The sequence below is a fragment of the Rhinolophus sinicus genome, chromosome 14 (assembly GCF_057876585.1).
Source record: "Rhinolophus sinicus isolate RSI-liver-muscle chromosome 14, RSI-T2T, whole genome shotgun sequence".
Lineage (NCBI taxonomy): Eukaryota > Metazoa > Chordata > Mammalia > Chiroptera > Rhinolophidae > Rhinolophus > Rhinolophus sinicus.
Window position 1 is genome coordinate 154,135,131 of NC_142514.1, and position 27,106 is coordinate 154,162,236.

Below are 27,106 nucleotides of genomic sequence, written 5' to 3' on the forward strand. Positions count from 1 at the left end.
ATATAAATTTCTCTCTTAAAACTGCATTTGCTGGATCTCCAAAATTTTGGTAGGATGTATTTTCATTCTCATTTGTTTCTATGTATCTTTTGATCTCTCCTCTTATTTCTTCTTTGACCCGGTCATTCTTTAAAAGTATGTTGTTTCATCTCTATGTACTTATGGTTTTTCCTGCTTTCTTTTTGCAGTTGATATCCAATTTCAAAGCCTTGTGATCAGTGAATATGCTTTCAATCTCCTTAAGTTTGCTGAGACTGGTTTTATGTCCCAATATATGATCTATGCTTGAGAATGTTACACGTACTCTAGAAAAAAAGTATAGTCTGATATTCTAGGATGAAGTGCTCTATAAATGTCAATTATATCTATTTCATCTAATGTGTCATTTAGGTCTGCTATTTATTTATTTATTTTCTGTTGGATGATCTATGGATGACCTATCCATAGCTGTGAATGATGTATTTAGGTCCCCTACTATAATTGTGTTTTGGTTAATTTCTCCTTTTAGTTCTGTTTAGTTGCTTGGTATATTTTGGTGCTCCCTGATTGGGGGCATAAATATTGATGACTGTTGTGATTTCTTGTTGTATAGTCACCTTTATCATTATGAAATGTCCATCTTTGTCTCTTGTTACCCTTTTTGTACTGAAGTCTGTTTCATCTGATATCAGTATGGCTACACCTGATTTTCTCTGGATACCATTTGCTTGGAGTGCCAACTGATACCCTTTCACTTTGAGTCTACGTTTGTCCTTGTAGCTGAGATGTGTCTTTTGGAGGCAACATATGGTTGGGTTTAGTTTTTTGATCCAATCTGCTATTCTGTGTCTTTTTGTTGGTGAGTTCAGTCCATTTACATTTAGGGTGATTATTGATATAATCACCTAGAGTGAGGATATCCTATGATTCTATCTTTGGTTTTCTAGTAAGACTGTGTCTCCATTTTTCTTTGCCTTTTTGTTATTGTCTATTATTTCTGCGTGGTGGTATTCTATGATGTTCCCCTCTGTTTCTTCCTTTATTACATTATATATGTCAGTTCTGGATTTTCTTGAGTGGTTACCATTAAGTTTATGTAAAAGAAAGTTTCATAATTAGAGTATTCCATTTTCTTCAGCATGCTTACTTTCTCCATTCCCATATTCTGGTTCAGGCCTTTACTCTCCCCCTTTTATATTTTGGTTGTCACAAATTATCTCTATTTATGCTAGTTGAATAGCCTCCTTCAGTATTTCTTGTAGTGTAGGTCGTGTGTTAGAAAATTCCCTCAGCTTCTGTATATCTGGAAAGCTCTTTATTCCTCCTTCATATCTAAACAATATCTTTGCTGGATATATTATTCTTGGCTCCTAACTTCTCTCTTTCAGTAGTTTGAGTATTTGATTTTGCTCCCTCCTGGCTTGTAGAGTTTCTGTTGAAAAAATTGATAATCTAATGGGCTTTCCTTTGTAGGTTACCATCTTCCTTTCCCTGGCTGCCTTGAGGATTCTTTCTTTGTCATTAATTTTGGACAGCTTCAATACAATGTGCCTTGGAGAAGGCCTGTTGGGGTTGAGGTAATTAGGTGTTTTATTTGTTTCTTGGATTTGAGAATCCATTTCTTTCCACTTTGGGAAGTTCTCGTCGACTATTTGTTTGAATATATTCTCTGTTCCCTTAACTCTTTCTTCTCCTTCTGGTATGCCCGTTATTCTTATATTGGTCTTTCTGATGGAGTCAGACAGTTCTTGTAGAGTTCTTTCATTTTATTTTTAAGTCTCAAGTCTCTTTTTTCTTCTATCCGTGTCATTTCCAGATATCTATCTTTGATGTTACTGATTCCTTCCTCCCTCCGGTCAACTCTACTACATAAGCTGGCTACTTCCTTCTTCATTTCTTCAATTGAGTTCTTAATCTCCAGAAATTCTATTTGGTTCTTGTTTAAAATTTCAATCTCTTTAGTAAAATGTTCATTTTGTTCTTTGATTATGTCTCTGAGTTATTAAACTTCTTGTCTGTATTTTCCTGCATCTCGTTGAGTTTTTAAGAACTGCAATCTTGAATTCTCTGTTATTTAAGTCACATGTTTCCATGTCTTTAAGTTCATTTTCTGGAGACTTTTCATTTTCTTCTTGAGCTGTCTTGTCACCTTGGTTATTCGTGGCAATTAATGATGAATTATTTCTCTTCCTAGACATCTACAGGAGTGGGTTCTGAAACAGGTTGATAGGAAGAGGTTTTTCTTTTGTTTTCCAGTAGGCGTTGGTAGAATGTTTTATTTTCTTTCTGACTACAGCCTTTTATTTTCTCTTGCACTGTAGTGTTATGTTTTCTCTGCACTATTTGGCTTCTCAAACAATGGGGGGATTCCCTGGAAGATGGGCTTCTCCTCTGTGAACAGGTCACCTGGGTCACACGGCACCATCTCCGTGTGGGGATGCAGAGAGCTTTTGAAGTTCCAAAGCTCTACTTGCACGAGATTCAGAGCCCATGTGTTTCAGCAGCTTGGTTTACTCCTGTAGGGATTCACAGAGATAGGTGGGGACAGGGGTGGGGTGGGTTGTGATAGGTGGCCCAGAGCAACAGCGACGACTACCACCACAGCCAGTCCTGCTTCCACAGCTCCCTCCTCTTTGCAGGAACTAGTTGGGCCATGAGTCCATGTCTGTGGACCACAGTTCTCAGAACTACAGACATCTGTTCTTGTGATCTGACACTGGTACTGTTCCGCTTCTAGCACTGGGCACGTGGGGGTGGGGCGAGCTCTGGGAAGGGAAGGAGTAGGGGGCTAGGCTCAGTGCCTAATTGTTCCAGTCTCTGTGGCAGTGAGGGCTTAAGCCACTGTTTTCAGCCTTCTCCCTCAGCCTTTGCTCTGAGATCTCTGCCGAGAGCGTTGGGTTCAGCCTTGTTATATGCTGTCCCCTCAGCCCTGTGGGCCATAAACGGAGCCCTAGCAATCTGAGTTCTTCCCTCTCCCACAGTGCAGTAGTTCCGGGATGCAGCGAGCTTGGAGCACTGAATTAGGTCTGCGTCCTGCGCCGGTGGGCCCTGTCTCTGCACTACTCTCTTCCCTCCATCCTCGCTCACTCAATTTGCCCACATTTAGATGATTTCAGTAGTGCGCCTCTTTAGTCTTGTCTCTCTTCTGCACAGGGAGTCCTTTGTGGAGTTGTAGTTGTTCGATTTGTTGTAAATTCCAGGGGAGATTTCAAGAGGCTCCCCTCAGGACGCCATTTTTAGGATGTCATTCTGGTGATTATTTTTATGCACATTACTTTGAATTATTTGTCAGGTATATTACTTATCTTTGTTTCATTAGAATTTTTTTCCAGAGGTTTCGTTTTGTTTTTCTTTTTCTTTTCATTTGGAGCACATTCCTCCGTCTTCTCATTTTGTATGAATTTCAGTGTTTGTTTCTATGAAGCAGCTGCCTCTCCTGGTCTTCAAAGAGAGGCTTTGTATAGAAACATGCCTTATGTAGAGTTGTGTGTGCCTATGGCTTTTGTGGGCCAGCTGGAGGTGGGCTGAGGGGCGGGGGGCTGAGGTGCCACAGGGGATGTGGCTCTGGGGAGGCCCTGGTGGGATGGTTAGCTGAAGCTGGAGTGGATATGGGATGAGGTGAATTAAGGTGTGAGACCACCCTGGCAGGGCAGCAGGTGGGGCGCCTGGCTGGTGCTGTAGTGGGTGTGGGACAAGGTGGCTTCAGGTGTGTTATGTTGGGGCAGAATTTGAAATAGAGTTGGCACAGGCACAGATGTTCTGGTGTGGTGGCTCTGGCACAGTCTTGTCAGCATGGCTGACTGGAGCTGGAGGCAGTGTGGGCCAGGGGCCTGGGGCATGTTGGGGGTGGTCGCACTGGTTGGCCAGAGTGTTTGGACTGAGAACTCAGTCACTTTATCCAGGTGAATGGGAACATAAATGATGGTGCTCTTTGGTGTCTTAGATCCTGGAGCATTCCAGCAGTTCCCCACCCATTTAGCAGGCTCTTTAGGGTTAGTTAATGGAGTTCCTTCACATATAGTCTCAGTGTCCTGTACAGTGATATTTTCAATGTGCCCTAGGCTAGCAATTTCACATGGGCCCCACTTTGAAATCCCCACTACGGCAGGTCTTCATGTTTGGTATGGAGTTTCCGTCTTTACCATGTCTCTGTCTCTTCGATCTTCTCTATGTGGTCCCTCTATCATTTGTTGTGCAGAGGCTGTTCAATCAGCCCTCACTTCTCTAGGAGGAACTGCTCTATATGAAGCAGTATATTCACTGTGGCCCTCACAAGAGGAAAATTCAGGGCCTTCATACGCTGCCATCTTAGGCCTGCCTCCTCTTCCACCCTTTTTCCTTATCATGGTAGTAACACATAAAAGTTTACATTTTCTTTCCAATTGATATATATGTGTAACAAAGAAATGGTCAAAGTCTTCCTGAATCCTACTCTCCAGGAGCAATAACTTGTTTCAATTTTTCTTTTAGATTCTTTTAATAGTTATGATTATAGGATTGAATAATAAGCTTATGTTATGTTCTTTAATTTTTCACTATTAATTACTGGATCAAGTGACTTCCCATAGAAGATGTAAAGTATTTAGTATATGGCCGAGAATTTGGAATGATCAGACTGTGATTTATATAACTGTGATTAATATGCTAAGAATTCCAATAAAAAATGTGGACAACATGCAAGAGCATATGGACAACATAAGCAGAAAGAAGGAAACTCTAAGAAAGAGGTAAAGCTAGAAATAAAAAATGTTGGCAGAACTTAAGAATGCTTGTGTTGAGCTCACCAGTAGACTGGATATGGCCTTTGTCGAATCAGTGCGCCATAAGATATATTAACAGAAACTTCCTGATGAAAAGAAAAGAGAAAAGAATACTGAAAAGAACAGGAGCAGAATGTTAAAAAACTGTGAGATGATTATAAAAGGTGTAACATACATGTAATGGGAATGTCAGAAGAGGAAGAAAGAAAGAGAAGAAACAGCTGAAGTAATAATATTGGAAATTTTCTAAGTTACTGACATGCACCAACCAATATATCCAAGTAGCTCAGAAAACACAAAGCAGAATATGCAAAAAAAAGAAAAAAGAAAAAAAAAGAAAAGGACAGAAAGAAAGAAAAAGAAAAAAAAAATAAGAAAAATCTACACAGATGTAGTCAATTCATTTTGGAGGGCAGAGAAACTATTCTATACAACTCTATAATGATAGATGCAAGATATTCAGCATTTGTCAAATGCATTGAAGTATACAACATAAAGAGTAAATGCTAATGTAAACTATGGACTTAAGTTTATGATAATGCATCCACATAGGTACATCAAATTTTAATAAACGTGCCACATGAGTAGAAGATGTTAGTAATAGGAGAAACTGTGGGAGAGTGGATATGGGGGAGAGGAAGTGTAATTTCTCTACTTTCTGTGCAATTTCTCTTTAAATCTATAACTGTTCTAAAACATAAAATTCTATTAAAATGAATGGGCAAACCACTGACAGGATGAATATTTACAATACACAAGTAACAAATAACTCATTCTCCATATACAAAAACTCCTACAAATAAATGATGAAAAAGAGAAACGCAATAAAATGGGCAAAACTTAAACACACACTTCGAAATCAAAAGTAGAAGTAGAAAGTAAGCACATGAAATGATGCTCCACTTCATAAGTCTGTTGGAAAATTCAAATTAAACACAAGGAGATACCAATTTTACACTGATTGGAATGAGTAAAATCCAAAAGACTGGGAATACTGTGTTTCAGGAGCCTGTGGAGCCACTGAAAGTTGCATAGTTGCTGGTGAGAATGTGCAATAGGACAATCACAGTAGAAAGAGAGTTTGGCGGATTCTCACAGAATTCAGCATATGTCTTTGTATGACCCACCAATTTCACTTCAGCTCATTTATCCAAGGAAAATGAAAACATATGTCTAAAAAAAGTTGAATAAGAATGTTTATAACCTCTTTATTCACAATAGTTTGGAATGCTACTCATATACCTATCAATGTGAAAATAAGCTGTGGTGTAAAGAGCACTCAGCTTCATACCAGGGACAAACTACTGATACATGCAATGTAACGACATGGGTAAATTTCACAATTATTGTGCTTAGTGAAAGGAGGTAAGAAGAAAAAAGTACATTTTATGATCCTAAATACATAAAGTGAAAGTTCAGGGAAAACAAATCTTTGGTGGCAGAAGTAGGAATAAAAGTTGCCTCTGTGGCAGGAGGAATGACAGGGAGGGACAGGAGAGAACTTTCAGAGGTGCTGAAAATAGGATGTGTGTTGACTGGGGTTTGCGTCACGTGAGTGTATCACGGCCCAAACTCGTTGAAGTGAGGATCTGTTCAACACTCTGTCTTAATTGCACTTGTATTAAAGATGTTAAAAGGCCAACATTGAAACTCAATATACTTGTTTAGAGAATATGTAACTTAAAATTTTTTTCCGAAATAAGATTAATAAGTGTTGAGAGGTCTTTGCATGAAAGGCATATTTGAAATAGAAGTTGTCCCACGTGCAAAAGAATGAAACTGGACTGCTATTTGTCACCATGTACCAAAGTTAATTCAAAATGGATCAAAGACTTAAGCATAAGACATGACACAATAAACTGCATAGAAGAAAACATAGCTACTAAACTTATGGACCTTGGGTTCAAAGAGCATTTTATGAATTTGACTCCAAAGGCAATGGAAGTAAAAGCTAAAATAAACGAATGGGACTACATCAAACTTAAAAGCTTCTGCACAGCAAAAGAAACCACTGACAAAATAAAGAGGCCACCAACTGAATGGGAGAAAATTTTGGCAAATAGTGCCTCTGATAAGGGGCTAATATCCAGAATATACAAGGAACTCATGCAACTCAACAACAAAAAAACAAACAACCCAATTGAAAAATGGGCAGAGGACCTGAAGAGACATTTCTCCAAAGAGGACATACAAATGGCAAATAGACATATGAAAAAATGCTCAACATCACTAATCATCAGAGAAATGCAAATAAAAACCACAATGAGATATTACCTCACCCCAGTCAGAATGGCTATCATCAACAAGACAAATAGTGACAAGTGTTGGAGAGGCTGTGGAGAAAAAGGAACCCTCATACACTGTTGGTGGGAATGCAGATTGGTGCAGCCACTATGGAAGGCAGTGTGGAGGTTCCTCAAAAAATTACGAATAGAATTGCCATATGACCCAGCAATCCCTCTCCTGGCTATGTACCCAAAAAATCTGAAAACATTTAGAGATAAAGACACGTGTGCTCCAATGTTCATTGCAGCTTTGTTTACGGTGGCCAAGACATGGAAACAACCAAAATGTCCTTCGATAGATGAATGGATAAAGAAGTTGTAGTATATATACACGATGGAATACTATTCGGTGGTAAGAAAAGATGATATAGGAACATTTGTGACAACATGGATGGATCTTGAGAGTGAAATGCTGAGCGAAATAAGTCAGACAGAAAAAGCAGAGAACCATGTGATTTCACTGATATGTGGTATATAAACCAAAAACAACAAAAGAACAAGACAAACAAATGAGAAACAGAAACTCATAGACACAGACAATAGTTTAGTGGTTACCAGAGGGTGAGGGGGTGTCGGGGGTGGGAGATGAGGGTAAGGGGGATCAAATATATGGTGATGGAAGGAGAACTGACTCTGGGTGGTGAAACACAATGGGATTTATAGATGATCTAATACAAAATTGTACACCTGAAATCTATGTAATTTTACTAACAATTGTCACCCCAATAAATTTAAAAATTAAATTAAAAAAAAAAAAGAAAGAAATAGAAGCTGTCCTCGGAAGCCATAGAGTGCAGTAAGACCCATTGGAAACCTGACGTGTGTCGCGTACAGCGCAACACGGGCAGTGAGAGAATGAGAAAGGGCGGCGCAGGATTAAGAAAAACAGAAGTCAAGAGATTTACGAAATGGGGTCAAGGGTCTCACAGCCTCAAAAGACTGAGAGCCCCGAATTGCGCCACTTTGTGGCTTTTATTGATGTACACGCAAGGAAGTAACACTGTTTTCTCCGCGGTCTGTGAATTTCATACATTGTAATTGGAAACTGATTCAAACTAATCACCCTTGCCTGCAAGCAGTGGAACCGTAAGTCTAAGGATGTACCTCCCCAAGGGACAAACCCTTTATGTTGACACTTACTGATATGAATAGATGGAGAACTGATGTTATCACATCATTGAATCTCTTCCCAAGCAGGTTGTGGGAAGGAATATAGCCACAAGGCAGAAGCTCTCCTTAGCCCGGGGAAGGTAGGGGTATGTGCCCACCTCTATGGACCCCGTGAGTTCTCCCAGTGGTCCCCACGTGGCTGCACCTGGCTTAGGTTGTTCCCCCCGTGGGGAATCTTACCCATCATTGGCTATCCAGCCATCCTTTGGGGCCAGACAGGGAGACATAAGGTGTAAGCACAAAGGTGAAGCAAAGTCCCTGAAAGGATCCGTCTCACAGACTCTCCTTTCTTTAGGGGTAGGTACGAGGAGACAGATGGGTAGGCTGCTCCGTGACAACAGATGTGAAGGATTAGAGAGTCTCCAGAAAAGGACAATCAGGGCAGAGGCAAAGGGTTGGAAAGATAGGATGCACGTGGGATTCTACTGGAGGGCACTTGAAAAAAAAATACCAAAGATAACCTACCTGAAACATTAAATGTGCTTGACATTGATTTATCTGGTTATAAAACAACTTCATGCTTGCAGAGGTTGAAAATGGTGAAAGCCATAAACTTTAAGACGATGGCTAATATCTGGCAAGTGGAGATTTAATTCAGACTGGACTTGAAAATCATCATGTATCCTTCATTAATTCATTTATTCAATCAACAGTTATTATGATAGGGAGCTTTTCTGAGGCCTGCCAAAAACAAAGAACATTGCTCTTTGGGCTGGACTGAACTTTCCTTCTCTAATTTATAGTGACAGATTGCAGGAGAGTGACCACAGAAGCTGGTCGAATGTAATGTTCTTTTAGTTTCTATCAATTCGGTGATCAAAGAAATTTGGTCTTTCGTGCACTGTGTTTAGCTCCTGCTGAAGGTGGGATTCTTCAAAAGTGGGAAGAGTCCTGGACCCCAGTGTTGGCAAAGCTCCTAAGGAAGTGGAGTGAGCGTCCTGGGTAAGGCAGTCCTGAGACCCTGCACTCAATGTGTGCTTAACAGGCACAGTCTCACTTAATCCTCATCAGCAGGATTATTATGTTAACTGTTCTAATTCAGAGGCCCATCGGCTGAGAGACTTAAGAAACCTCCCAACCTGATAGGGACAAAGTTGGTTCTCTAAACCCCATGTGTCTCAACAAAGCAAGACTGAATCACAACGCCAGAATCCTGCCTTACATCTCCAGAGTTTCCTGAGGAGGACGTCTTCCATGTTCATCCCCCTCCGGAGTGTCCTGCAGAGCCCTCTGGAGAACCAGCTTCAGGGTCTGCCTTCTCTTCCTCCATCGCTGCCTGAAGGAGCCAACGAAGAAGTAAATGATGGGGTTGGCGCAGCTGTTCACACAGGTCAGGACAACTGCAACCAGGAGAAAATGATTTGTGAACCCATAGAAAATACTCTTAATCCAGTATTTGAGGAACCAGTGGATGCCCCAGGGCAGGCCGCAGAGGAGGAAGACCAGCACTGTGAGCAGGACAGTCACATACAGCCTGGTCGGCTGCACTCGCTGGGAACCACACAGCAGTCTGGTCACCAGGGCCAGGCTGGACCCTGAGAGAAGCACACATAAGAAAATCAGCCACCCAGCAGTGATGAGATCTAATACTGGACACCACGCCTGAGAATAATCCCTAACCAGGAGACCACAGTATCTCCCACTCAGGATGCTCAGCAGCAGGGACAGGGCCCAGAGCAGGGCACAAATGACAGCTGACATGTGTCTGGGGCGATGGCAGCGGTACCAGATGGGCCACAGGACAGACAGGCAGCGCTCAGTGCTAATGGTGCTGAGAAAGCTCAGGCCTGCCACGTAGGCAAAGCCGAACACAGTCATGAAAAAGCTGGGGATGGAAATGGGGTCGGAATTGAAGTATTGGGTGAGTGTCTGCAGGGAATACATAATCTGGCAGCAGAGGAAGAGGAAGTCGGCTCCCGCCAGGTTGAGGATGTAGACAGAGAAGCTGTTCCTCCGCATGCGGAAGCCCAGGAGCCACAGCACAACCGCGTTTCCTGCCAGCCCCACTGGGGCTATGATGACCATCAGCAAGACTGAGATCATTGTCCCCATCGTGACGTTTTGAGGAGTGGCCTGGTCACTTCCACTGATTGGAGTTAGTGATATCCCCGAAGCTGTGACCGGTGCATTCATGCTCAGGAACCCTCCGCTGGTGCCACTAGAACAGAAACAAGACCTGAGCACCTGCTGTATGATCTGACTCTCACGGCCACCCTGCTGCAGGAGAATTACTGTCCCTGTGTTACAGAGGAGGGAAACACAGGCTTGCAGAGATTAAGGTACTTCCTGAAGGCCACACAGTCTTGGCGGCCTGGAAACTGGATTTAAACCCAGTTCTCTCTGGGTGTCTCTCTACTGAGACTCGGACCCTGTACAGACATTGGAATAATCTGTGGTCCAAACACCTCTCCTCATACTCCACAGCCATGACATGTCTCTGGGAGGGAAGAGAAGTGAAGTCTGGGCAGGTTTCGTGAATGACAACAGGACTGAACTCAGCATTCCATCTGCCCTGGGACTTGATTTCCTTTGAGGGCAGGAAGTTGGAACCCCAAGGCTTGATCAATGGGCTACCTAAGTGATAGAGAGTGTCCATCCACCAGAAAGGAGATCATGATTTAGGGTCATGAAGAGATTGTGGCCTCTTCTATTAGAGGTGTGAGTTGGCCAGGACTCTAGGGTTAGAAATGGCCCAGTGTGTAAGCTTTATCATGACAGGAAGTACACCTTTCCCATACATTGGTGTGCCCCAGTCTAGCTCTGTGTGTGGAACACACTTTAAGGAACTATTTATTAAAAAAAAATAGTTTCAGGTTAAAAACAATGTAATCATTAGACATTTACACCCTTCAGAAAATGATACCCTACCTTCCCCAATTTACTGTCCCTCTGCCATGTATATAAGCTGTTACAATTCCATCGACTCTATTCCCTTTGCTGTACTCCACATCCTATGAATATGAATATATATATATATATATATATATATATATATATATATATATATATATTTACAGTTGACATCCATTGTTATTTGGCTTCAGCATCATTTGTACTAGGCAGTGGTTAGTCATTACACCGTCCATGAAGTGTCTGTGTAATAAAAAAAAGTGTCCAATGGACACCCTACATAATCTTTACAACATTATTGATTATATTCCCCAAACTGTCTTTCCTATCTCCGTGGTGAAAGAACTTTTATAATAGTTTTCTCTGTATAGCATCCAAAATCATAAACTTAAAATATTTTTAAATACCTGTGAACCCCAGATTTAAGAAAAACTCTACATTGTATTCACAGGCACTTATGATGCTAGTGAGACATTATTCCAAAAAACTAACCCTAGATAGGGAAGGACAACCAAACAGTGAAACAAACAAACAAACAAACAAACAAATGAGATACAATGAGAAAATTTTCCAATCATATTGAGGGTTGGTACCAGAAAAAGTATATGTGAAGAGGCTATAAGAAGACGTGGATATTCTCCTATGATATTGAATCTTATTTCCATTTACTCTGCTCTCCTCTGTGTCTGGGGAGGAGACATCTCTGTCTCATGGACGGACTCCCTTTTACTCTGGCACCTGGTTGCTTTCAGCTTAAAGGACACACTGGTAGGTAACTTAGAGCAGAAGGAGGGTGATTTAGGGTTTTTAACTTCCTGGCCCTCTGCTGCCAGGCTGTGAGTCAGCAGTGGCTTTATTACTCTACCTAAGGACATAGCCTGTGTCTGGTGGCCTTTCTTACTGTCAAAGTGACAACTACAGCTATACCCACTGCTCTCTCTGAGTTCTGGTAACTTCTCTTTTCCTTTCCCTATCAGGACACAGAATGGTAACACCTCCCTTTTATAACTTGTCTTTGGGCGTCCTCTGCATCCTTCACAGATTTCCCTTCGCCCTGCCTGCACCTTTGCACACAGTTTCTTTACTGAACTTTCTACAATGTCCCCATTAGTTTCTGCTGGGACAATCCAGGTACAAGGATAAAACTAACAAACAAAAACCTCATTGAACAGAATGCTAGTGTGTGAAAGTGAGGTTATTAACAACAAGTTAGCCTTGGAAAGCAATGTCTACTTGCCATCCTGCTCTCTAAATTAAAATTAGCAAAACATTGCTCTGCATAGTTGCACATTTGAATGTTTGGAGAGAGAGCGAGAACTAGGGAGCTACAACAGAAGCAGACAGAACCTGGTTGGCCCCGTGTGGCCCTCCCACAGTCTAAGCTCCCAGCCCACAGCTTTCCTGCGGGAGCCTCACGTGTGCTGACTCTCACTGATGGGTGCCCATGGCCCCTGCCTGCCCCTCCCCAAGATGAAATCACAGCATGTGGACTAAGAGGGAGAAAACAACATTGCTTTTGAGAGAAGACAGTTGTGAGCGAACTCTTACCTTAGCTCCATCTTCTCATTGAGGGTGGTGAGTAGAAAAGGAAGAGTCTCCTGGAGGAGACAAACAGCAGAGAGTGCTTTCTATTTTCTGAGTAGGAGATGCTGGCAGGAGCAAAAGTGAACCCTATTGACTAAGAGAGGCTTATCAAGATGTTGGACAGACCCTGTGATTTCCTGCACAGGGGACACTGGCCATTGAGATTCTGGAGATTTGTGAGACAAGGACCTCAGGAGACTTTTCTCATGGGCCCTGACTCCAACCACTTGTCTTTGCCTCTCCCATCCTTCCCCATCTGACCCGTCACCATGAGAAATGTCTGTTCTTGAGCCTTTCGCTGCCCACTGTGAGCCTGTGCAGGAAGCCCACCCACCAGGCTATGTGAGGTTCCACAGCTAAAGAATACTTTGCTTCACGTTCAGGGCCCTCCATGGCCTGGCTCACCTGAGCTTTCTACATTTATTCACATTTACTCATATTTACTCACATTTACTCAGTAAGGTATGCACATTCGTTTTATTGCAGAGACACCAAAGTTTATAAAGTAAAATGCAAAGTCTTTTCATGTTATTCCCCAATCGCAACCGATATTTACAGTTTCCATTTTTAGCTTTTTTAGCAGTTATTTTATAGCTTTGCATGATCACACTATATTTCAAGTTTTGATTTATCAATGTGAACAACAGATTTATTAGTTCCCTCATAAAGGATAAGAAATTGAACACTCTGCACACACTATCTGTTCCCTTTCTCTTTCTACTCATGATATTTGTTAGCTGGATTATTGTAGATGATTTAGGGACAAACAGTATTTGCGGCTTTAGTTCCTATGACTTCCTTTCATGTGCCCAAGCTCCAGCCAAGTTCAGTTACTTGTCATTTCCTTTAAAAATGTAACTATGAAGCAATTAAAACAGTCAGAAAACTCATTCACTCATTTCTGCATTGACCCTGCACTGCTGTGTGCCTGTGCTGTGCCAGGCACTGTTCCAGGCAGGGAAGATGCAGTGATGAATAACGCACAGGACTACGCTCGGGCTTTCCAGAGGAGGTGGGTGAGCTCACCCTGGGAGCGAGTGTTGATGGAGAAGGGTTTGGAGACTCAGCATTAGGGCCTCCACCCTCCAGACCCCTGGAAGAAGAGAGGACCCAGCCAACACAGTCGTAAGAAGGAGCTCCCGAAGGAGGGGTAAACGAGGAGAGCACAGTATCCTAAGACTGAGCTGAGAAACCCATTCTAGCAGATGGGAGTGAGCAATAGTCTCAGTCCTCCGTGAGGCACTGAGTGAGATGAGGTCTAATATTTGACCTTGGGATACGCAATATAGAGTCATTGCTGATCGTGACAGGTGTGCTTCCAGTGGATGGTGAGGCTGGAAGATTGAAAGAGTGGGTGTAGGAGAGATTGGCAGGTGGTATGATTATCCACCCAGAAAACCCAGAGAATCAGCTGACAGTTCAGAAAGATGGCTGGGTACTAAATTGCTCTACAGAAAACAATAGCTTTCTGTATATGAAAAAAAAAAAAAAGAAGTTAGAAAGCATAATAAAACGTAACCTCAACTTATTCTGGAGATAACAGGAAACCATGAGGATTAACTAGCCTTAGTAGATTTTAGAAACTACCCTGAAGCCTCGGAAATATAACAATGTTTTGCTAACATAAAACAGCAGGCAGGAAGTCTCAGGAATCAAACACAGGGCATATGGATTTCAGTCTATGATGAAGGGGCCAGTTCAGATGGGAGGTGTGGAGATGGACTATTTAATAAGTGTTGTTGGACCATTTGTAAAATGGCGTAAAACCTATCAGGGATCATACCTCAGATCTTACATCCTGTTAAATATAAAATGGATTATTATTATGTGTAAGAAAATCATACAGAATTAGAGAAAAAAAGGGGCATGAGTTATTTTGTAAGTTTATGGAAGTTGTGCCTAACCTTGACCTAATACTCAAGCCTTAAATAAAAATATTGTTAAAAAATTATAATAAAAATATTTTATTCTCCATGGAAAAAGGGCAACATTAGAAAGTCAAACAAGGAAGTGGAAAAACTACTTACAATGCATCTTTGGACAAAATCCTAATTTATATTGACATAAAATTTTTAATGTATTTGTTATTTATAAGTAAATATTTACGTATTTCCTACACATTACTTAGGAAGAGCCCTAGCAACCTAATAGGAAAATAACCAACTCAGTTCCTAGATAACCCATGTATCTTAAACATCACAAAAATTGCTAAAACATACTCAGGTGAGAAAGGGTAATTGAAACTGCACTGAATATGTTCACCTTCAGATTTCCAAATATACAAACACCTAATTCCCTGTGTCGGGGAGTGCACGAGGAGAGTGGCACCGTCGTGTACTTGGTGTCCCAAGCAAAACTTTGCCCATAAAGGGCAGCTGCTCACATGAGGCTCTTCACACAGACCTGCACTGGTAGGAGACACTGCCCGACCTGAGGGATTGGTCAGCTGGCATTAAAGTCTTCCTTGTACCAGAAACATGTCTCTACATATGCCTTTTAATTTTATTTTTTAAAATTTACTATTATTATTGTTATTTCAATTTCCCATTTTAAATGAAATAAGATTTCATGGGAAAATTGGAGCAGAATTTAAAGTACTTGTGTTCCACTCAGAAATCACTGACTTTATAGAAGATGTTTTTTCTCCTGTCTTGTCTGGAAATGTTAATCTCTACGTCTGTGTTCCAGGCAATAAACGTAGATATTTAACATACTTATGTAAAGTCTAAAGGCAATCAGTGTTTTAACCTGAAAAGGAGTCCACTTCTATCACCTTTATGCAGATTAGGACAAGGTGCCCTTTCTGAGCTGAGGAAAACCTGAAACCTGCTCTTGTTTTTAGGTGAAGATGTAATGTGTCCCTTCCTTCCCAGTAGTCACAGCACCTGGACACAGCGTTAACCAGCACATTGTATTTCAGCCCCTCTCCCCTCCTCTGCCTAGGACAGTGTTTGGTGCAGTGGACAAACCGCACAACCGTCCCAGGAGTTTGCCGTCCCAATGAACCACACCGAGACCTTAGAGAGCTTCAGCCTCTTCCTCTCAACCTACTCTGTTCCAGAATTTAATTTTGATTCTCTTTTCCCCCAAGAAATAAAACAGCTATTGTTTTCAGTAGTCAGTGTTTGTTCAAGAGTATCCCCATAAGCAACAGTGTTCTGCTCACCTCCCCATTTCTCATGTCATATCTTGTATTCCTCACATCACACTCTTCAGGTGTGCCTTTTGTGAAAGTCTGTGGGTGGTGAAAGTGCTCCAGGTTTTCTCTGCCTGAAAATTTCATAGTTTCCCCTCATTTTCTAAAGAGGATCTTTTCAGACATAGCTTTGTAGGAGGCCATTTCCTTTCCTCCAGCACATTGAAGATTCACTGTATTTGGCTGCAATTGTCACTGTTGTGAGTTGGCCATTAGTGAGGTTGCCATTCAGTTGCAATGATCCGTCTCTGTGCTTTCTAAGAGCTTTCTGTTCTCTCTGCTGTGATACACTTTCACCGTTATTTGCCTAGTGGCTCTCTTTTTCATATCATATTTAGTTTTGAGGGAGTTTTCCGGATTTCAGAATTATGTAATTTAATATTTCTGGACAATTTTCTGCTATTATCTCTTCAAACATTCCATAGTGGTTAAGAAAACAAACTGGAGCCAGGCTGCTTCACATCTCTACGTGGCCTGAGGCACCGGTGGCAACTCCTCTGTTTCTGTTTCTTCGTATGTAGGAAGACGATGATATTATTGCCTACTTTAGAGGTGTGTTGTGAAGATCAATGAGTTCATTCTATAATAGTTCAGAACAGGGACACATACTAAGTAGTGTATAGTTATTAGCTCTTATGTGATGCTTATTATTATTGTTTTCTACAAGTCTAATCCATCACATGGTAGAGTTTTCTTTTCTATTTTCCATACCTTTAAACTTTCCTTTTTATTTTCCACAGCTACTGTGTTTCCCCAAAAAGAACACCTAGCCAGAACATCAGCTCCAATGTGTCTTTTGTATCAAAAATTAATATAAGGCTCACTCTTATATTATATTATATAAGACAAGGTCTTATATTAAAGTAAGACTGGGTCCTGTATTAATGCCCAAGGGTTGGGTGGGCCAGGTTTCAAATTGCCAAGGCATGGCAAACTAACTGCTCAGATTTAGATAAGATATGGAGGCCGCCTTCACCCAGGGAATGCACCCAGGGAAGGGGGAGGGCTCAACAAAAAAAACCTTGGCCTCTGCCAGCTCCCCCATCCCAGAGAAATCCACCTCTCCGGCCCCCGTCCCAAGCCAGACAACTCTATTCCCCCCCATTTGTCCCTGCTGCTTTTGCAGCTGCTGCCCCAGCGCTGACGCTCAGCGAGTGATTCCCTTGGTGGGTACATCAGAGCGGAATCCCTTTAATAGGCCCGCCTGCGAGGGCAGCTGCACTCAATCTCACTTACTCACAATCTCTGCTGGTTTTCACAGCCAGAAATTATGGGGACTTCTCTCCCTGGCACTGGAAGCATGGGCTGGGGTGGGGCTGGCATCTCTCACCCTTCTAGAGGTTATGGGGAGGACCCTCACAGCTGAAATAGACCTTTAATGGTCACACTTGGGTGCAGGACCAGCCTGTTAAGGATCTCTGACCCTCCTGCCAGTTTCGAGGTGGCTTCTGCAGGTCCTCAGTTGAAAGGCTTCAGTTCAGCTTGATTTTAGGTGAGTCTCAATAATGGTGTTTTGTGGATTAGTTGTAATATTGATGTGTTTGTGAGAGAAGGTAAACACAGCGTGTACCTACTGCGCTATCTTGGTTGTCTCCCAAAGAGAAAATCTGCATCCACTAAATTTTAAATTCCAATTTTTATTTTATTAATTTCCAGAAGTCTTCCCTGAGATTTTGGTTTTCAATTTCCTGGGTCATATTTTTGTCTGTTAATGCTGGCTCACATTGCCAATTCTCTCTTATGTGTCTTTAACACTATTAAGCATGACAATATTATAATTACCTGATCCGTCCAATATGTATATCGGAATTTACACTCTATTGTTTCCTTTATCACTCTATGCTACCTTGGTTATTTGTGTGTTTGTGGTTTTTTTATTGTGGGCTTCCCACTTTCCTTGGAATTCATCTGTGGAAATTCTTGAGGCCTAAATTATGGCTGAGTTCCTACAGAGAAGACGCGTGTTTCCTTTTGCTAAATAACTGGGGCAACTTACCATCATAACTTTCATGTATCAGGATGTTCCTAGAAACCTCTTGTAGCATTTGAAGTTTTAGAGACCACAGGTTTTGTGAATTGGGACCATAGTGTGATACTTACTTGTGAGTACAAATTCTCAAGAGAGAATTTTTTTTCACTGAGAGCCAAGCATGATCAAGCAGTTTCTTGGTGGTTTGACTTATCATTATTGAGAAATACACTAAAGGTTTAGTCTTTTGATGTCCCAACTTCTCATGGGGCACTCACCTTGGGGTTCTCCTAAAACTGTATTATAGTCTATCCTTTCTAGATCATGTATGACTTGTAGCCATAAGAGGAAATACGAATCTCCTTCTGAGAGCAAAGGGGATCCACATAAGGAATTTAATCAAGTAAGTGACTTCATCAGCTCTGTGCTTTCGAAAAGTCTCTGAGGCTGCCTAGAGGAGAATATATCAAAATAGATGAAAGTATAAATCTCTAGTTATACTTCTACATGGAAACAACCGCATGAATCCTTTGGTATATGCACACCGATTTCCCAAGTTTTTATGGTGTTTCATAATAAGCAGTATATTTTCAATTGATAATTATTAATTGTGTAAACTGTTTAACCTCAGTTTCTCATGTGCAACATGAGATGCCTTTCTCTGTGATGAATTTAAGACTGAGAAATCTCTGGTGCCTGGTGAGGCGTCTCTACCTTAGGACCCCTCCCCTCGCCTTGGGTCTGTTTTGTACCAAAGAGAGTGGAGACCTCAAGGAGGGCTTTCTCTGAGGCCACCTTGTTCCCAGGGTGACTCTCATTGATCAGGTCCTTCATGGTTCCCAGACACTCCATTTTCATCACTGTGATACACTCATCAATCTAGGTCCCTCTGCATTGCCCAAAAGTTTGTGTTATGTGTTCTTGCCATGAGAGTTGAGAATATAGGGCAGCTTCATTTAGAAAGTCCCTATAAAGAACAGTTTTATATGTAGAGTGCATGTGTATGTGTGTGTGTGTGTGTGTGTGTGTGTGTGTGTGCATGTGTGTGTATGCTTTTGCATGTGTAGCTGAGTTTACTGCATGACCTTGCATGTATGTTTATTTTAATAGGGTTTTTCCTTATCCCTGTGTCTGGGCTTTTCATTCCACTCCATGTGGCCACACCAGCAGCTGAAAGCCAAGCAGACTTACCTCTGGATCTTACTCTGTCTGAAGCTAGCTTCTTTTGCAGACTCAATTATTTGACCCATTAATGTCCCATTTCTACTGAACTAATTTAATTTGGGTATCTCCTTCGTTCGCACAGTCACAAATGTGTCCATAAGAAAGCATTTGTCACATAGCACTGTAAAAATCCGAGGACATATTACTCTGCCTTTGCACTGTGAGTTCTTTGACAATGATGAACATGACATTGAGTCCCAGTGCCTGGGACAGTGGCGGACCCAATGCTCAGCAAAGTTTCCCTTCCTTTTACGTGCATGCATGCGTGTCTGCAAGCATGAGTGGAGTAATGATTTAATAGATGACTTGGAGAGGTGTGGGTTGGGAAGTCATTCTGGGAAGAGAACTTCTAAAGCTTAACAGTGAGAAATGTCTGTCAATAAAAAAGCAAAACAAAATGAAGACAAAGAATATTTGATAGGATAAATTTCACTTTAAAATTTACCCAACATGTAATAAACACAGCCCTTGTGGAAAAGCAAACTCATCTGTAGTTGCCTTAGATTGGTTTCTCACTTCCTGTACAATTTGATAAGTGGTATATTGGGGGATGGAGGGAGCAGGCCAGTGTGACAGAGAGAATCACACTGGAGTCAGAGAAAGTGGAAGGAGAATATGCTGGGGTTTAGGGTGGGGACAGAAAAATCACTGGGTTGTAGAATCCTTTCTATGAAAACACTTTGTGGAGTGGGTGTCATTCACAATCTCTTGTCCCTTCTTGGCCAGGTGATCAGAATGATGATTGACTTATGAAACGTGATCAGAATGAGGTGGACGTAGGAAGGCCCAGCCATGGGGGTGGAGGAAATGGATCAAGGTTAGTCTGAACTGGCTGAAGGGAGGGAAGAACAGGCACAGGCCTCAGGGAGAGAAGAAGAGCCGAGCCGCGGCTAGCTGAGCAGGGCAGGAAGCAGGAACTCCCTTGTGAGAGCTCTGTGCCCCCTCTCACTGAGTTATGGCTGCCTGCAGTCCTTGCTGAGGAAATCACACAGCTTCTTAGACTCCTGATGAGACAGATAACATCTTCTACAGGGCTCTCTTGAGCTAGAGGACCAGAAGTTTATTTCAGAGTCGGGAGCTCCAGGAAGGACCTCTGAGCTGACTTTCTACTCGAGCAGAGGAGAAGGAAGGTAAAGGCTAATTTAATTCCTTTCTTTCCATTCCTTTGCCTTTTAGGTCAAACTGATCTTCCTCAGACTAGGTCTAGGTTTTTCAGAAAGTCAGGGAACCATCTAGACAGGAGTTCCAGGGTTCCTAACAGCTGTGTGATGAGGCAAGCCTGCAGCCAGGTTGATCTGATTGGGGAGAGCCAGCTTCTTTCTCTACCTGGTCCTTCCTCTCTATTTGCTCGTTCATTCTGTGTCCTCCCATCTGTCAGTGTCATGCAGGGAGGCCTGTGGGGTCTCTGCTCCCGTTCCCACATAAGATCACAGGACACGGTGAGGCCAAAAAGGAACACTCACGGAGACATAGGTAGGGGAGTCAAACTACTGTATTCTCACTGGCGGCTGGATCCACACTGTCCGCAACCCGCCATCCTAACTGCAATCCGCACTTGCCAGCTCAGCCACCATCTTCTTTTAGCGCCCATTTTTCTGCTAGTGTAGCCACAGCAGTTATATTAGTGGCCAATGGCTCACTGGTTACAGCTGACGGCCAACTAGCCACAGCTGATGGCCATTTACTACCTGAGCCAGCAGCTTTCTATGTGAGGCCGAGAGCCTGGAAACTGCTTTCTGGGGCTCTGTCCCCACAGTCAGCCATTCTGATTTGCTGTCAGGGAACATGAAATATAGGCCTGGGGAGATTCTCGGAATGAAATATTTGGGGAAACCAATACTCTAGTTTTCCTAGTTGGAATTTCTTTTTCCACCAAACATTACATAAATTCATTCAACAAATATTTATTGAATGTCTGCTTTGTACCAGGCACTGTTTTAGGCACTGGGGATAAGGAGTGAACCTCACAAACAAAACCACAGTACCTGTGACAGTTACATCCTGGAGATACGTGTGTGCTTAGTTAGCAGGCCTGGTGTAACTGAGTGATACTCTGGTGTCTGTTTCTTGTTTGATGTGATTGTGTTCAATTATTAGAAACTGTCTGCTGGGAGCATTACTTTAGGCGCATCCCTAGTGTGCGGCATTGCCCCCTCTGTCCTAAAACCCCTGTCTTTGACTCCTTCACCATTGGGTGATTTTGCTGGGGGGGGAACTGCACTGATAATGTCACCTTTTTTGGAAAAGGAAACGTGTTTTCTAAGGGATGCTGAGGCACTGTCTGAGGCTGACCACTGGAGGCATTAGGACCAGGCCATGGGTTGGTCAATACTGAAGGAATTGACTGAAGCTGTCAAACTGCTGCTTTGAGGGCCATTAGTGGATGCATGACAAGAAGTTTCTTGCTCTCACTGTCACGGTGACGGCTCCCTGCCTATACCATTCTCCACCAGGTGGGCTTCTCTCTGTGCTGTCATCTGCCTGTTTGTGTATCTACCTTTCTGTGTCTCTGTGTAGTTTTTGCTCTTTGTCCCCTTTCTCTTTATCTCTGCATGGCTCTATTTCTGCTGTTCTTCTTTGTGTCCTTGTTTTTACGCCACTCCTGTCTCTCTCTGCCCTCAGTCCTAGAGCTTCGCACCACTTTCAACAGTTTGAGAGGGTAGTCTCTGCCAGTTCTCATGAAGGCCCCAATTCTTTTCCTAATAGCTTAGTCTGGGGAACTCAGAAATGTGTGAGGACACTGGGAAAAGCAGGAAGGGCCGGGCTTTAAAAATCTCTGAGAGTTTGTGCTGCACCTGGTGTCAGGCACTTCCCCAAAATTGCTCTCAGTTCCAGGGGGTGTATCAAGCTGATCGAAGTTAACAAACTACTGAGCACCTTCCATGTCCCAGGGTCAGTAGGGAAGCTGTGCACGCAGGAGTGAAGGCGGTGGGCATCTGATACTTTGGTAGGAAGAGCCTGAGGGCAAACGGGAAAAGGGTCGGGGAGAGTAGGTCCAGCAGCCCTGCTGACTGGAGGACCAAGTGCTTGGACTTGAGTCAGAGTCACCGGTAGGAGCAGGGGTTTATGAACAAAGGGTGTTAGTAAGTCTCATGTTTATAAATAGTATATATACTATGTGAAGAAGGGTACAAGAACATTCTGGTATATTTCCACATCTTTTGTGTTCTCAGGGATGTCCAAGACCAGTAGAAGGTCCCTGACTCTGGCTACCTGACCATTCTGAGCTTATAATGAGGGCCCTTTCCGATGACTTCTCTGGGGTCTAGAGCGTGCATTTTGCTGACTCAGCTCATTGCCTTCTGTTGTCAGGTTGCAAATGAAGTGGGCTCCTCCGTCTCTGTCCTCCACTGACAGCATCCCCTTTCCCTGTATTATCTTCTCCTATTAACCATGAGCTCCCTCATGGAAACTGCTCTCACGGTGCCTCATATCATCCATGCCACCTTCCTCTACACTCCCACCCTGAGCATCCTGCCGGCTATCAGCAACAAGTGCTGCCTCTCTGTCGTCTTCCAGTTCTGGTGACCCACTCACTCACCCCAGAAATCATTGGCTGTTGTATGACTATCTGTGCTGGTGGTTCTCTTCAGAGGGGGCAGCTGACATCTGCACAGCTCCTTGCTTCTGCGCCCCCAGAGCCAGAGCTCACGATGCATGTGTGTCTACAGTGTGTGTGAGTGTGTGTGTGTGTGTGTGTGTGTGTGTGTGTCCATGTCCAGCCTTAGCCTTGTCATTGGGGTACAGCAGAGCTCCCACCGATGGCTGCCTGGCCAGCTCTCTATGGTCATGTTTCCCTGTCCTCATTTTACTGTCTGTGTCCCACCCCTCAGCATGGTTACGTTCCTCAGATGGTGGATGGATATTTATTCTAGTGAGAACTGGAGCTACCTTGTTTTGGGATCTTCTGTCCCGTGTGCATAGCAGTGCCCGTCCCCCCATACTTCCTCACTGGCTCTCTTAGGCCTTGAATGCAATCTGTTGAGATACAGCTATATATTATTTGTGAGACATTAATTTAAAACAAAGAAATTAAAAGTAAAGGAACAGAAGAAGAATCAGCAGGCATACACTAACCCAAAGAGAGATAATGTAGTTATATACATTAAATAGTTAATAGATGAATACGGAAGTTATTTTTATTATTATTACAATGTTAATTACATTTGACATATTTGTAGAAAAATATTTAAAACATAACTTTAAAAGAGATCCATTTATAATATCAAAAATGAAATTATCAATACACATACCAGAAACATTTAGAACCCTATGTACAGAAAGTTTTAAAAAATTAGAATGACATTAAAGAATACTTAAGTCAATGAAGAGATAGCACGTGTGCACACATAAGAAATTATTTGGTTGGGTTTTTTTTTTCAGATTTTTGGGGAAAGGGAACAGGGCTTTGTTGGTGAACAGTGTATACTTCCAGGCCTTTTGCAAGTCAAGTTGCTGTCCTTTCAATCTTAGTTGTGGAGGGCGCAGCTCAGCTCCAGGTTCAGCTGCCTGTGTTAGTTGCAAGGGGCACAGCCCACCATCCCTTGCGGGAGTCGAACCGGCAACTGGAGGGCACGGGAAAGGAAACAGTGGAAGACAACCTACCTGAAATCTAAATTGTGCTTTGACATTAATTTATCTGGTTATAAAATTTAACGTCATCCTTGCAAAGGTTGAAAATGGTGAAAGCAATTTACTTAAAGATGGTGTCTCAAATCTAGCAAACATGGATTGAGCAGAGAAGACTTGAAAAGTCATCAATTATTAATGTATTACATCATTGAGTCAACAATATTTATTACTGTACTTATTATGCAGATATTGTAAGGCCTGACAAAACCAAAGAAGATTGGTCTTGGGCAATAGATTACATTTCATTCCTTTTAATTTATTCGAGACAGATTGTAGGAAAATAACTAAAAATCTTGTCAAGAATGTAAGGTACTTGTAGTTTCTAACAAGTGCGGTAATCAGAGAAATTTAGACTTTTCCTGTGTTGCTCTTAGCCTCTGCTGGAGGTGGATTATTCAAAAGTGGGAAGAGTCCTGGACCCCAGCATTGGCAAAGCTCCCAAGGGTGTTTGTGGAGTGAGTGTCCTGGGTAAGGCAGTCATGAGACCCTGCACCCAGTGTGTAGGGCTCAGTCTCACTTAATCCTCATCAGCAGGATAATTCTGTTAACTGTTCTAATTCAGAGGCCCAGAGGTTGAGAGACTTAAGAACCTCCCCAACGGATAGGAACAAAGTTGGTTCTCCAAACCCCATGTGTCATAACAAAGCAAGACTCTGAATCAGGACCCCAGAGTGCTCCCCGACATCTCTAGGGTTTCCCGAGGAGGACGTCCTCCATGTTCATCCCCCTCTGGAGTGTCCTGCAGAGCCCTCTGGAGAACCAGCTTCAGGGTCTGCCTTCCCTTCCTCCATCGCTGCCTGAAAGAGCCAACGAAGAAGTAAATGATGGGGTTGGCGCAGCTGTTGACACAGGTCAGGACATGTGCAACCGGGGTAAAAAGATTGGAGAATACATTTGAATCACGCTCAATCCAGTACATGAGGTACATGTAGATGCCCCAGGGCAGGCCACAGAGGAGGAAGACCAGCACTGTGAGCAGGACGGTCACATACAGCCTGGTTGGCTGCACCTGCTGGGAGCCACACAGCAGTCTGGTCACCAGGGCCAGGCTGGACCCTGCGAGAAGCACACATAAGAAAACCAGCCACCCAGCAGTGTTGAGATCTAATACTTTACACCAGAACTGATCTAAACCAATAAACAGGAAGCCACAGTAGGTCCTTTCCAGGATGCTCAGCAGCAGGGACAGGGCCCAGAGCAGGGCACACACGACAGCCGACGTGTGTCTGGGGCGATGGCAGCGGTACCAGATGGGCCACAGGACAGACAGGCAGCGCTCGGTGCTAATGGCGCTGAGAAAGCTCAAGCTGGCGATGTAGGCAGAGATGAACACAGGGACGAAATAGCGGACAATGGAATAGGGGATGGAAGGGAAGTAGTCCATGAGTATATACAGGGAAGCTGTAATCTGGCAGCAGAGGAAGAGGAAGTCGGCTCCCGCCAGGTTGAGGATGTAGACAGAGAAGGCGGTCCTCTGCATGCGGAAGCCCAGGAGCCACAGTACAACCGTGTTTCCTGCCAGCCCCACCATGGCTATGATGGCCGTAAGCAAGGCGGGGATCAGTTCCCCCATCCTGACTGCTTGAGTAATAGTCTCGTCACTTCCATTCATTGGCGTAACTGTAGTCCCCCAGGCTGTGACCGTTGCATTCGTGCTCAGGAACCCTCCACTGGTGCTAGTAGAAAAGAAACAAGACTTGAGCACCTGCTGTATGATCTGACTCTCACGGCCACCCTGATGCAGGAGAATTACTGTCCTGTGTTACAGAGGAGGGAAATGCAGGCTTGCAGAGATTAGGTACTTCCTGATGGCCACACAGCCTTGTTGTCCTGGAAACTGGATTCAAACCCAGTTCTCTCTGAGTCTAAAGCCTGGGATCTGTCTACTGCAACATGAACCCTGTACAGACGGGAATATTCTATGGTCCAAACACCTCTCCTCATACTCCTTGGTCATGACATGTCTCCTGGAGGCAAGAGAAGAGAAGTCTGGACAGCATATGTGGATGACAACAGGACTGAGCTCAGCATTCCTTCTGCCCTGAGGCTGAGATTTCCTTTGAGGGGAGGATGCTGGAAACCCCAGGGGTGACCTCAGGGCTACCTCAGTTTCTCAGTGTTCCTTTACCAGAAAGGAGAACATGATTTAGTGTCATGAAGGAATGGCACCGCTTGTTATGAGAGGTGTGAGTGTTGCCAGGCCTCTAATGGCCCAGTGTGTCAGCTCAGTGAGGACAGGAAGTACTTTTTCCTGTCCATTAGTGTGTCTCCGTGCATAGCTCTGTGTGTGGGGCACAGTTTAAGTCACTCTTACAATGGATTTCTTTCTAGAGAAACCAGAATCTTACACAAAAGATACTTATAAACAAGAGTGTACTTTCATCTTAAAAACAAAACAAAACCCAACTACATTCCATTCTCAAAGAATCTATGATGATAGTGAGAGATTTTCCCATAAAAGTGACACCAAATAGAGAGGTGCAAAGAGTGAAACAAACAAACTGAGGAGATACAATGGGAAATTGATCCAATCACATGGATAGAAAGTCCTAGGAAAACCAACTGTGATAAGGTTAGAAGGAAACATGAGTTTTTTTCCCCTTTGTCGTCAAATCTCATTTTTATCTTCTCTACGCTCGTCTCTGTTCTGCAAAGATATTTCTCTGCCCCATCAATGGGCTCCCTTTCCCTCTGGCTCCTGGTTGCTCTCAGTGAACGGGAGACACTAGTAGGTGACTGGAGAGCAGGAGGAGAGTGATTTGGGGTTTTTAACTTCATGGCTCTCTCCTGTGAGGTTATGAATTGGCAGTAGTGGTGTTACTCTACCTAAGGAAATGCCCCTGTTTGGCACTTTCCTACTGTGACTGTCACAACCACAACTACACTCATAGTGCTCCCTGAGTTCTGGTAACTTCTCCTTCCCTTACCCCTTGGGTATTTCAATGGTAACACCTCCCTATTATAACTTGACTTTTTGGGCCTCCGTGTCTTTTATAGATTTCCCTTAACCCTGCCCACGCTTTGTACACAGTCCCTTTATTAAACTCTCCTCAATTAACCCATTAGCTAGTGCCCAGTGTTTTCTACTGGACAAGCCAGATACAAGGATACAATAAACAGTCTAACAAACCCATTGAACAGCAAGCTAATCTGTGAAAAGCAAAGTTATTAACAATAAGTTAGCCTTGGAAGGCAATGTCTGCATGCCATCTTGTTCCCTAAGTTAAAATTAGCAAACCATTGCTCTCCATAGTTGCACATTTGAATGTTTGGAGAGAAAGGGAGAACTAGGGAGATACAACACAAGCAGACAGAACCTGGATGCCGCCATGTTGATCTCCCGTATTTAATCTCCTAGCACCCACAGCTTTCCTGAGGGAGCCTCACGTGTGCTGACGCTCACTGATGGGTGCCCATGGCCCCTGCCTGCCCCTGCCCAAGATGAAATCACAGCATG

The 27,106-nt window shown here is 43.1% G+C and overlaps 2 protein-coding genes across 2 annotated transcripts; both read right to left on the minus strand.

Moving 5' to 3' along the window:
- Window positions 1-9,352: 9,352 nt before the first annotated feature.
- Window positions 9,353-10,327, minus strand: LOC148755879 (mas-related G protein-coupled receptor member X2-like). Its single transcript, XM_088789961.1, has one exon. It carries the CDS (start codon window positions 10,325-10,327, stop codon window positions 9,353-9,355), a length of 975 nt encoding a protein of 324 aa, XP_088646087.1.
- Window positions 10,328-23,261: 12,934 nt separating this feature from the next.
- LOC109436404 (mas-related G protein-coupled receptor member X2-like) lies at window positions 23,262-25,436 on the minus strand. The gene has a single exon (XM_019714944.3). The coding sequence runs from the start codon at window positions 25,259-25,261 to the stop codon at window positions 24,308-24,310; it is 954 nt and encodes a 317-aa protein (XP_019570503.3). The 5' UTR covers window positions 25,262-25,436; the 3' UTR covers window positions 23,262-24,307.
- Window positions 25,437-27,106: the final 1,670 nt, after the last annotated feature.